Here is a 12690-nt window from a genome sequence, read left to right as displayed (position 1 = left end):
CTAAGTTGCTTGTCTTTTTGATTGATCTCTGCCCTTTAGTTCCATGTTCTGGATGACTTCCTCAATTTCTGTCCTGTAATCTTTCTCTTATTTCCTGGATTTTATTTTCTTGAATATATTTCTTTTCTCAGGGCATACTTTTTTTTTTTTTTTTAACATTTATTTATTATCGAGAGACAGAGAGACACAAGCATGAGCAGGGGAGGGGTAGAGAGAGGCGGAGACACAGAATCTGAAGTAGGCTCCAGGCTCTGAGCTGTCAGCACAGAGCCCGACGCGGGGCTCGAACTCACAAACTGTGAGATCATGACTTGAGCCAAAGTGGGTTGCTCAACCGAGCCACCCAGATGCCCCCAAGGACATACTTTTTAAATGGACAGTATCTTTCTTACCTTGCTTTGAGGATGTGCTACTTTTTTTTTTTTTTTTTAATACTTAACAGTTCTGCTCAATCTTCCACGAGGGGATTTTTCTCAATTGTTTGGCTCTTGTCTGAGCAGTTGAAGGAGGAGGCACTGAACAGCCACATGGCAATGAGTGCCAGGAGAGGCTGGGGCAGGGGTTGGGTTGGGGTGTGCTATTTAAAGGATGGAAGCCTTTAAATGTCAGTGTTTGGAGATAATCTCTTTAGTGCTTTTAAGTGTTTCCAGAGAAGAATCCTTTGATCTGTTGCTGGAGTCAGGCAGGAGGAATGGGCAGGAATCCCCTGACTGAGATGGCCCTTATGCCCCACTGCAAACCTCTCCACACTCTGCTGCACAGATCCCTCCAAGCCTGGAGACACTCGGGCTCAGCTTTTCCAGAGAGTGTGGTCCCCTGGGGTTGGGCACCAGTGGGGAAGAGGCTGGGGAAGAGGCTTGAGGGGTGTGTAAGGCAGGGGACAGAGATGTCCTCCGGCTGCATGGTGTCTGGGACGTCAGGTAAGTCCTTAGGCTGGAAGTTGGGAGTGGTCGAAACTTCTTCCACTCTCCTAGGCCATTTACTGACCCGCTGCCCTTTGCAGTCTTCTGAGATTTTCTTGAAACTTCCTCTCGGCTTTGTCTTCTCTTCAGGTCTTGTTTTTTACAAACTTCCACTTTTGCATTCCTTCATTTTTATTTTAGTGGAGTGTGAGGAAGGCTAGCAATAGTTGTTGTGTTCAATTAGCCATGCTAATCCTGTTCACTTCTGAGGTTTTTGCCTGCTCAGTTTCAGACGGGCTTCTTGTCTTCAAGGTTTCTCCTTTACGTGAGGAGGGGTCTCGATATAGAGTCTTTTATCCAGTAGATTGCTGGAGGATGGTGACATCCAAGGACAATGGGTCAGTGTCAGATGGGTCTGGGATTGTAGCCCTAGTCTGCTGCTCACCAATTGTGTGACCTTGAAGCAAATGTTTTAATCTCTTAGAGCCTCAGCTATTGTTTATTTTTAATCGCTGGTAATCAGTGGCTTATGTCCAACAGGACAGTGTCAGGGTGGCCAGCTTGGCAGGCTGGCCCAGTCTCTGTCATGTATTCCCAGACCCACTGGAGCTAAGACCAAGCCCAGTGCCTCTGAGTCCTACTGTCTAGGTGGACAACAGGCAGGCAAGGAGCCTCAGAGCCAAGTTCTGCAGCTGGCGTAGGCCAAAGGGTCCATGGCCACAAGCCAAATGTAGCACATCTTTCTCCAGCATACCTTTCACTGGTGCCATTTATTATTATTTTTAAATGTTTATTTGTTTGTAGAGAGAATGCCAAGCAGGCTCTGAGCTGTCAGTGCAGAGCCCGATGCAGGGCTCGAACACGTGAACCATGAGATCATGACCTGAGCCAAAATCAAGAGTTGGACGCTTAACCAACGAAGTCACCCAAGCATCCCTCGCTGGTGCCATTTAAAATATAATTTTAAATTATAGAATGGACACATTATGGAATGGAATACAAAATTAGTCCTCATCTAAGGAATAAAAGAGGAGTTTTCATTTAGGTCATCACCTTGCACTAGATACTTGAGGTGCAAAATAAACATGAGACTCTCGGCTTCTCCAAAAGAATAACTAACAGAAATGCACACTCTCATTGTAAAAATTACATTAATCAAGAACAGATGCCTCGTGAGTGACTGCCCTGTAAGCTCTGTGCTGAGCGGTAGAGTTTCCAAGATGAATAAGATAAATCTCCTGACATCACAGGAACTTAACTCTAATTGGAGGTGGGAAACAATGTCAAGATTAGTTAATTTATTTTGCTGATGAATTGGGAAAGGTCTTGGTTAATTCAGAATGTCTCCCTGGCTTTAAGACAATCCTTTCTCTTTTCTGCTTGCCGTTCACAGTGCTGGCCACCATCAACTTGCAGTCACAGCATGAGTTGCAGTTATTAACCAACTTTCTCTTAAGTGTCCAGGTAAGTCTGGCCCAGGAGCAGCTGCCTGCTCTGCTTGGCATGAGTGTAGGAAGTCTTAGAGTCAAGTAGAACCTCTGTCAGGAAGTGTGCGGTGTTTTGGGGTACCTGCAGCTATGCCCAGGGCTCTGGGACAGGGGAAGAAGGACTCAGGACTCTCTCAGCCTTTCATCTCACAGACATTCTGTTGCACTGTGGCTCCTAACCCCTGTTGTCCCCATGTTGCCACACCACCAGTCAGAATAGCAGTGTAGAAGTGGAGAAGTTTCTCTGAATTGTTGCTGTATAGACTGATGCATGAATGTGGTTTCCTGCCTCTTGAGAAAGGGGCCCTTTTTGGAGCTCTAGGCTCAGTTTGCTCATAGAAGCTCTGGACTAGAATTTTGTGGACTCCACAAAAATGCTTTCCTGTCCTGTACTGTGTGTCTGACCTTAACCTGTAGGTTTCTAGGCCTAGAAAGATTATTTCATCAGCAGGATGGGAGGCCTGAGCCATTCCAGGTCAGAGAAGAAAAGAGTTTCTAACTATAAGTCCACATCTCTTAAGTTGATGGGAATTTACAGTTAAATCCTATTCTGATTGATTTCTCTTCTCTAGAATTCATGTGCCTGTCTTTCCTAAGGAGGCAGATGGAATCTGGCCATGGCCCATTCATAGAGCTGAGGCCCCATCTCTCACCATGTCTTAATGAAGGGTGTGAATGCTCCAAATTGTCACCACCTATTAGATGTAGGCATTGATCCCAGGCCTAGTGTGGAGCTGTTGGAGTGTTCATATCACTCGTGAATAGGTGCCCACAGAGATGGTAGGGCTGTTCTCCATCTCACCTGTTTGTTTGGTAGAGCAGAAGTAGCATTCGAAGGCACATCCATCTGAAGTCACCATGGAAGTGTGAAGCCGTGGAAGATGAGGGCTGCCCATGTGTATGATGTGGCTACTACTTGAGTTTAGAGGGACAAAAGGAATGAGAAGAGATGGGGCAGGATGGGAACTGACCCCAGGGAGATTTTGTTAGGCTGATCAGGGGAGAGACAGTAGGTCTGGGTGGGCCTGGGTCCAGACCCTTTCTCCTTTCCTTCCTTCCTCCAGTGTTCACTGAGTGTTGCTCTGCATGTAGAGTGTGGCTAGGCCCTCTTGCCCTGAAGTAACTAAGATAGTAGGGTCTGTGTCCTCATGGGGTTTGTGACCTACCTGTGGAAATATGTGTCCAATAAACAGTTCCCCAGAAACTGAGTAGGATTGTGCTTGAGTGCTGTCCAAGGCAGGTATAGCATTTTGTGAGCTTCCCCTCTGCCCACTCTGTAGTGTGATCCCTCTGTGCTTCTCTTTCCTCTTCTGTGAAGTGTGAATGATGGTAGTATCTTCTCATAGGGTTGAGGAGCAAATGAGGTAATATTTGGAAAGCACCTGGGATAGCAAGGCTTCATGTTGGCTCCTTTATAGTCATCCTTAGAGAGGGGCCCCACACCTGTGCACCCAGGCCAAGTCATCCTGCTGACAGACTGGTACTGCCAATGGCCTTTCTGTCTGCAGTTCAGGGATGTCTGTTTTACTCAAGGAAGAGGACTTAGATCAAAGTCTGCTTTGAATACTCAAAGAGGATAGTTCCAGCTCTGCTTACTTTGGGATGTCAAAACCTTGCTGGGTCCTCATGTCCATGTCCAGTGATGGTTTCTTGAGCTCTTCCCAAGTGCTAGGCATCATGTGCTGAAGGCTGTACATGTAATATCTCATTTAATTCTCCCAGTAACCAGGTGAGCTGTCTCCTCATTTTACAGTTAAGGGCACAGATTTATAGAACAAATAGAGCACCCAGTAAGTGACTGGTGAGGGAGTATAGCACAGTTGACTGAGGCAGAGTTCTAGCTCTTCACCACATGTGTGGGGCAGTGACCTGGGCCATTGGTAGATACCCCCATATCTTGGCCCTGGCACCCTCAAGTTGGGAAATCCCTTCCTGGTACTGGAGACTATTGACATATGACACTTGGAATCTACTTCTCCCTTAGTGACTTAAACATGGTATAGTGTATCCCCTTCTTGGGAGGGAGACAGCTGTAAAGACAACCAAACCACCAGTCTTGCTAAAAAAAATTGTTGTGACTACTTTGACCTTTACTCTGGTGGGGTTGATATCTTCTACTCATAAGATAATAAATCTACCCGATCACTCTGGACCAGATTTTGTTGCTCTGTATGTGTTGTCCTCTAAATGTAAGGCCATCACTAACAGAGAAAGTACTTGATAAATGAGGATGAATGAGAAAGGATCTCTAGTAGGAAACCTGAAACAGCAGCAAATTAGTCCTTACACCTCCCTCAGATGCTCTGGTTCTTCTGAAAACATGGCAGAATAAAGCATGGCTCTGGGAATGATTTCTGCTTCCTGGGGACAATCCCATGCGAAAGTCGTACTCTGAGGTAATATTAAAGACTTAATTGTTATTGAACATCCTAGCCAAGGTGTGAAGCCAATTATTGTGGCTGCAGCGCCTGAACTGTGAATAAGTGTGCTATATAGTGCTCTGATTTTCTTGTCCAGTTTTGCACTTTTGTTTAAGCTAGATCTCAAGAAAGGACCCACTCTATAGCCCTCTGACTCTTCCAGCACCTGAGGGGTCTGCATCCTCGGCGTGCCCTTCAGAAATGGAATTATCCTGATATAACATTCTCCTTCCCCAAGAGAGGATAGGCAAAGGTTGGTTTGGCCCGGAAAGCAAACCAATGTAGGAAAAGACTCTCGGAGCACATGCTGAATTCTAATGCAGACTAACATTGAACACACATTTCTGTGTTTTCTCACTAGCACCATATGCAACATTAAAACCACATTAAGGCAGCAGGGTCTCCTGCATCAACTGTGTTAGTTCGTTCCAGTTTCCACCTGAAGTGTGGAGGCCCCATGTGGAGATTCAGCTGGTGCTCGTGCATTTGGTCCTCACCTGTGCTCTGCTTTTGATAGACCTTAAGTCAAGGAGTGTGTGGCCAGGGATGAGTTGGGAGGGTCGAGGGGCTGGGATTTCCCTGAAGGAAGAGCTCTCCTCTGCCTCTTTTGGCCAGCTAACTTCTCATTTTGTGGTGTCCAGAGGGTTCAGCCCAAGATGGTGATGGAGTACTGGACAGGGTGGTTTGACTCGTGGGGAGGCCCACACAACATCCTGGATTCTTCTGGTGAGTGCTTTATGGTACCTATATCCACCATGTGTATTGACCTACAAAGTAAAAATCAGTTCCAAATAACCTGCTAATTGATGTAAATAAGCTGTAGGGTGCAAGGCTCCTGGGATTATCTGCATGTAATAGTCAGATCTTGATAGTCCAGAGTCATTTGTCTTGACATTTAAAGAGAATGGTAGGACTTTTAACAGTACTTTATCATGTTTATGTATTAGATAAATAACGTGTGCCTATTGCAAGCATCCTGCAAATACAGAAAATGTAGAAAGAAGAAATAAAAATCCCAGAGCCCAGAGAAAACACATGCAGTTGACTGTTGAACAATGTGCAGGTTAAGGGTGCTGACCCCCTGCACAGTTGAAATCTGGGTATAACTTTTGACTCACCCCAAATATAACTAATAGCCTGCTATTGACCAAAAACCTACTGATACCATGAACAATTGATTAACACATATTTTGTACATGGTATGTATCATATACTGTATTATTACAACAAAGCAAGCTAGAGGGAACACAATGCTATTAAGAAAATCATATGGAAGAGAGAATACAGCACTGCACTATAAAAAAAGTGTACATAAGTGGAGCTGCACAGCTCAAACCCATGTTGTTCAAGGGTCAGCTGTAGAGTGTGCTAGCGGTTTGCTATCTCTGTCTGCAGCCGTGTACACACACACAGAGATATGGACACATATAGTCACATCTGCTCTGTGTTACCTGCTTGTGCCAGTGACTGACACAAATGGAGAGCCTTCCACACTATTAGAGAGTCCATCACTGTTTTAAAGGATGAAAAGAACCCTGTGGTGTTGGTGATTAAAACACGATTTATTTAGCCATTCTCTTATTGATGAACACTTAGGTTGCTTCCAGTGGTTTTCGTTTTTTTAAATTTATTTTTAATTAATTTATTTTTTTTTAGAGATCAGGGAGAGAGAGAGAGAGAGAGGGAGAGTGAGAGAATCTTAAGCAGGTTCCAATGCTCTGCGCAGGGCCCCTGATGAAGGACTTGATCTCATGACCCCAGGAGCATGACCTCAGCCAAATTCAAGAGTTGGATGCTCAACTCCTGAGCTCAACGCCTAAGTCACCCAGGCACCCCCCAGTGGTTTTTGTTAATTGAACACCATTGCAGCGAACATTCTTGAACATCCAGTTTTGCATACCTGGCATATTATTTTTCCTAGCTTAAGTTCCTAGCAATAGAATTGCTACATGAATGAAGTTTCAGTATACATTTCGGTATACATGTACTCTGGCAAGATGTTAGCAATTCTTACTATTATTAAGCAAGAATACTTATTTCCCACAGATTCATCAATACTGAGTTTTAAAAAAAAATTAATATTTTCCAATATGATTGCCAATACGTGTGTGTGTGTGTGTGTGTGTGTGTGTATAAAAGTACTTGATATTTCTCCTTTGATGTTGTTTTCACACTTATTTTCTCATAGAGGTGGGATTGGGGAGGTGATCAGAATTAAACATCTCCAATTATGAGTCCAGTCTTTTGCATCTTTCCAAGTGTGAGTAATGGTTGAGAAGGGTGGAGGTAGCCCAAGCAGCACACTGTTCTGATCGTAGTCATCAGGGACATGGTGGAACCGACAGCTGGAAGGCTGCAGCTCGGGGGCTGTGGTGCTGGCCCATTTCTCTTCATGCCCTTCATGTTCTGTGATTGCAGTTCTAGTGGAAGCTGAAGGGCAGAGCTATGGAGTTGAATTTGATGGGGTTGGGGGATCAGAAAAGCTGAGAGGCTTGTCCCAATCTCTGACTTGCTCTGCACATCCCTTCTCTCCCCTCCTGCTGCAGAGGTTTTAAAAACAGTGTCTGCCATTCTCGATGCTGGCTCCTCCATCAACCTCTACATGTTCCATGGAGGCACCAACTTTGGCTTCATAAATGGAGCCATGCATTTTCATGACTATAAGTCTGATGTCACCAGCTATGGTAAGTAATCCCCAACACTGGCCTTCCCTGGAACATGCCACATTTGCATGTCTGGGGCTTTTTATGGAGAATCATTTAGGGGCAGCATCTGGCACCTTTAATGCATTCGGCTCTAGAGTGCCTGGGGAAGGGATAGTTTTGTCTGGATTGTCACTTTTAAATTTCTAGAGCAGTAGGAGATGGAAGCCCATGGACATGCCTGTGAGCCTTTGGAAATGAGAGGCACAGGCAGGGTGAAGGCAGATTCTTCAATGAGGGCAGCCTCTTTAGGCCCTTGAGATGTGTGACCTCTGATTCCCTTTAGGTTGAGAGTCCACAGAAGGTAGGCAAGATGCAGGAAATTGAGGGTCATGCTATGGCCATGGCACTTTTGGTGTCACTTTATAGTATTTAGTATTTATTGTATTCTGACTGATGGCTCACACCAAAAGTGTTTTGCCTCCCAGATTACTGAGAAAAAGACCCTGCCTCTATACTCCAGCTTCTCCTTTCTCTTTTTTTCTGCTGTGGACGCTGTCCTGTGATACAGGTGACAAGTGACAGTGTCCTGGTGTCTTGCAGACTACGATGCTGTGCTGACAGAGGCGGGGGATTACACAGCTAAATACTTCAAGCTCCGAAGTTTCTTTGGCTCCATCTCAGGTACCTGGCAGTCAGCAGACTTGAGCACCAATTTGGGCCCTTACTTGTGCTCTGAGACCCCTAAAGAGTTACTTCTTCACTATCCCACCTAAACCCCAGTTGACCTATGTGCAAGAATGTCCCTAGACAAGGACAGGCAAGTTTGAGAAACTGTTTTCATCATAGTTTGTGTGCTTGCAGCTTCATCTTTTCTCTGGGCGGTAAGACTCCTGAGGGTATGAGAAAGTCCCCTGCACCCCCGCCCCCACATTACCTTCCCAGTGGGAATCAGGCAGTCTAAGACTGTTTACATCTTGGCTCCAGAATAAAGGATCACACTGGGCTGTGGACAAGAGCCAGTGGCTAGGGAGGCTGGAGGAGGCAATGACTTTTTGGGATGGCCCTCTTGTCTGTGTTGTAGGTGTTCCTCTCCCTCCCCAGCCTGACCTTCTTCCCAAGATTGCCTATGAGCCCTTGAGCCTGAATTTTTACCTGTCACTGTGGGACGCCCTGCAGTACATGGAGGAGGTGAGTGCGGCAGGGTAGAGAAGCCAGGGCAGTTGCTAAGTGGGCAAGCAGGGCTGTGGAGGGGTAAAAAATGCTTGATAGCTTTGAGGTCTGTTTTATGACGTTAGAGCTCAGAGTTAAGAGAACAGACTTTTGCTAGGGTATGAAGTGGGAAGGAACAAAAAGAACTTGAAGAAAAACTGGGTAACACAGTAGGAAGTCTTTTTCTCCAGCCTGGGTGGACAGAGAGGAGGTGAGGAGGCCTGTGAGTGGGCTCTATCCCTCTCTGAGAATAGGGTGCACCCTGGAGCTGACTCAGGGGGGTGCTGTGATGCAGAAATGGTGGCGGTTTGAAAGGCCACAGGTCTGATACATTGCTGGGCTTCATTCCATTGCCTTCACACACACACCCATGACCCTGGATAGCCATGGGTTAATGTGATAAGTCAAAATCAGAACTTTGGAGGTTGGAGAACCAGTTGGCAGGACTGGCTCCCCATGTTTGTGTAATGAGAAGTCAAACTAGTAGAAAAGGCTAGAGGGCCCCTTGCCCCACTGCCAGCCCCAGGTAGGATCTGTCTGCTACTCCACACTCCCCGAGAAGACTCAGGATGAAATTTGTGCCTCTTTTCTCCTCTGCCTAGTCTGCATTTTTCCCGACTCTTCTCTCTACAGCCAGTCAATTCTGAAAAACCAGTCAATATGGAGAACCTGCCAATAAACAATGGAAATGGACAGTCATTTGGGTACACTCTGTATGAGACTACCATTGCTTCATCAGGTGTCCTTAGTGGTCTTGTGCGTGACCGGGGACAGGTAGGAATGTCTTCTCTTAATTCCTGTGACCTTGTAGTCATCCAGCCCTACCATATACATCTGACTCTCTCTCCTGAGTCCTCATGTATCTGCCTGGTACCAGTGTGTAGAAATGGCCCATCATTGTCTTTTTCAACTACAATCATGGGCTAATGCCCATTTTTCCTCCTATGCCTGGCTAACACCCATATTCACCACACACACATAATATTACCCCTTTCTTTGCTTAGCAGAAATTCCTCTTATGCCACTCTCCTGTGGACCCATGGATGCTTTCTGTCTGTTCCTTTGGCAGGTATTTGTGAACACAGTGTCTATAGGATTCTTGGACTATGAAAAGAAGAAGATCGTTATTCCCTTGATCCAGGTTTGTTATTCTGGGGAGCTGGGTAATGGCTAGCACCAGCTGCTTCCTGAATAGGTTTGGTGGGAGTCAAAGAGGAAGACCTAGAAGATGGGAGCCTTCTTAATCACAGAGCTGCTGATGGAAGAAGGGAAGAGCATTGGTATCTGATCAGTGGGTACTTTTTCACCCCCATCCTCAGAGTTCAGGGAATAATTGGGGTTCCACAAAGAAATCTTATGGCTGGGTAATCAGGCAGTCATCATCAACCACTATGTTCCTGGCAGGGTTACACCAGGCTGAGGATCTTGGTGGAGAATCGTGGGCGAGTCAACTACGGGGATAATATTGATGACCAGCGCAAAGGTGGGTCATAGCATGTGCTAAGAGAAGAGCTTCTAGTGCTTAGCAGTGCCTGGCTATATTTTCTTCATACCAGCATGCCAGCAGTTCATGGAGGCTGACTCTCATGAGGTAGAGTCATTGTAGCCCATTGTAGCCCATTGGAGGGAGCCCATTGTGGAAACCCATTGAAGGCAGGTGGGTCATGGAGGCCCATTGGAAGGAAGAGGTTTGTAGAGGCCTATTGGAGACAGGTGGGTTGCAGAGGGCCATTGGAGGGAGCTGAGTCATGGAGGCCCACTGGAGGGAGGTGGATGTGGGCCTGAAAGTCCCACCTGGGTTCTGACCTCTTTCCTATGCATGTTGTCCACATGTCCATGGTGAACACACAGGAAACACTGAGCCAGCCTTTCCACATCTCTCTGGGCTGCAGTCTGCTTTATCAGGGGATAATCTGCTTGGGGTGGGGTGGGGGTGGTGAGACTTAAGGAAGGGGATCCCCAGAAATCGAAAAATGGCACAGGACCCTTGCCTTCTTGGATCTTCACACTCAATTTCTTTTCTTGATCCACCTTGGAAATCCATTGATGATCTCATTTGTGGTGGGGAGGAGGAGTTAGTACATACAGTAAACAAATGCTCTTGATGGTATGCTCCCCTAGGAATATTTTACCAATTCATGTTATTTTTCCTGGGTTATTTGTTTGTTTGTTTGTTTTTTGAAAGAGGCTGAGAGAGGTGGGGGAGGGGCAGAGGGAGAGAGAGAATCCCAAGCAGGCTCCATGCCTGGCATGGAACCTGACGTGGGCTTGATCTCATGACTGTCAGATCATGACCTGAGCCGAAATCAAGAGTCAGATTCTCAGCAAACTGAGCCACCCAGATGCCTCTATTCTTCCTGGTATTCTAAACCTTCTATGCTTAAATGTGCCTCTTCCTTTTCATCTGTCAAAATGTGGGTGGTTTCATGTAAGTTGTGACATAAGAATTCAGACAAATAAATCCTACTACTGTAAGGGACACTGGTGACCTCCCAACTCTCATGGGTGTTTGCCTTTGTAATGAGGAAGTTTGTGCATCCCTTCCTTGCCTGCCAGGGAAGCACTGTGGCCCAGCCATTGGGGGCTTCTTGGGTCCTGGGGATTGGCCCTCTCTGGATAGGCCTCTGGATAGGACAATGCTTCTAGCATTGTCCAGGCTTACCTTCCTTTTCCCCTAAGCAATCCCCCCGGTGTTACTCTCTGGATCTCAGCTTCTTCCTCCAAGGAGCTCCATCTCCAGGCCCATCTTCACTTCCTTTGCTCTCCTGGGGGCAGGAAGGGATTGCCAGCATGACCCTGTTCCCAGTCTTTGCCTCCCAGGTCCCTGATTAAGATGTGCCTTGGACTCTCACTGTGGAGTTCTTACCCCTGGAGCAGTTCAGTGTTTTTAAGTCATAGACCTACCCCCACATACACCTGTACCTGCAATTTAAGAGTCCACAGGCTCCATGGAACCTGTTTACAGTCCCTAGCCTATTCACAATCCCTCTTCAGAAACTCAGCAGCTCCATGATTATGAGGACCTTGGAAGCTGCTCCAGGACCAACATCAATGGCGTCTCCCCCCAGGCACTAGTTAATCACTATGCAAAAGTGTGCATGGGCCCTCAGACTCAGATGCCCAAATCATATTGCCATCTGTTCACAATTCAAATACTTAAACAATATATCCTTAATCCTAGGCCATATAGAAGATTTCTGGCTGAGTTATTAGGTCTGTTTAGTTTGGGACACCACTGAATCTGACCTTGAAGCTAAGTTAGAACTGTTGTGACCTCTTGATCATTTGCCCACTGGGCTTCATTTTATTGTGTTGGAATTCTCATACCCAAAAGAGAGTTTCCCCTTCAGAGAGAGACCAGAGACTGTTCTCACCCTATGACATTCTCAGCTCTGTCATTGCCCTTAGATGTACTCTTCCATGCAAGTCCCAGAGAAGGCCTGGCAAATATTGCTATTACTCACTCTTCTCTCCTTTGGGATTTCTAGAGGAGGTTTTATACCACACGAAGAGCTCTGTAGTATATACTGTAGGGAGTATATACTTCTGGAGGAATTTTCACTTGAACTTTCCAGAAACTCTCCATGTATGTGCTGGGCCTTAGCTGGGTCAGCTGTGCCCCTTCCTTTGGCCTTATTCATGTTTCCTTGTCTTCTTCCAACAGGCTTAATTGGAAATATCTATCTGAATGATTCTCCCTTGAAAAAATTCAGAATCTACAGCTTGGATATGAAAAAGAGCTTCTTTCAGAGGTGAGTCCTGACCCCATGAAGTGTGTGTACCCATGGATAACATGTAATAAGAGCCAGGAAGGTCCTGCTCTGGCCTAGCTCCTCCCAATCACGTGTAAACAGACCCAGAGCCCAGAGCAGCTTGCTCAGGGTAGGGGCAGTACCAACGCTAAAGACTGGGGGAATTTCCATGATACGCTGGTTAACACGTGGTGAAAATTTGGGATGCCTTTGTGATTGAGTGTGGGATAGGGTCCAGATCTGAGAATGTGCCCTTCTTCTTTCTTGTCTTCTGT

General features: G+C 46.2%; 1 protein-coding gene across 3 annotated transcripts in view; it reads left to right on the top strand.

Moving 5' to 3' along the window:
* LOC109250411 (beta-galactosidase-1-like protein 2) overlaps positions 1–12690 on the top strand; it is a 51220-nt gene that overhangs the window by 36553 nt on the left and 1977 nt on the right. For all 3 annotated transcript variants that reach the window (XM_019421469.2, XM_019421468.2, XM_019421470.2), the window contains 9 exons: positions 2296–2366; positions 5451–5535; positions 7356–7493; positions 8055–8135; positions 8536–8642; positions 9297–9437; positions 9733–9804; positions 10068–10146; positions 12328–12415. In XM_019421469.2, coding sequence (XP_019277014.2) covers positions 2296–2366; positions 5451–5535; positions 7356–7493; positions 8055–8135; positions 8536–8642; positions 9297–9437; positions 9733–9804; positions 10068–10146; positions 12328–12415 — 862 coding nt within the window. The remainder of the gene's footprint in view (positions 1–2295; positions 2367–5450; positions 5536–7355; positions 7494–8054; positions 8136–8535; positions 8643–9296; positions 9438–9732; positions 9805–10067; positions 10147–12327; positions 12416–12690) is intronic.

The sequence above is a fragment of the Panthera pardus genome, unplaced genomic scaffold (assembly GCF_024362965.1).
Source record: "Panthera pardus isolate Hobbes unplaced genomic scaffold, ASM2436296v1 HiC_scaffold_12, whole genome shotgun sequence".
Taxonomy (NCBI): Eukaryota; Metazoa; Chordata; class Mammalia; order Carnivora; family Felidae; genus Panthera; species Panthera pardus.
This window is presented reverse-complemented; position numbering and strand designations above follow the sequence as displayed.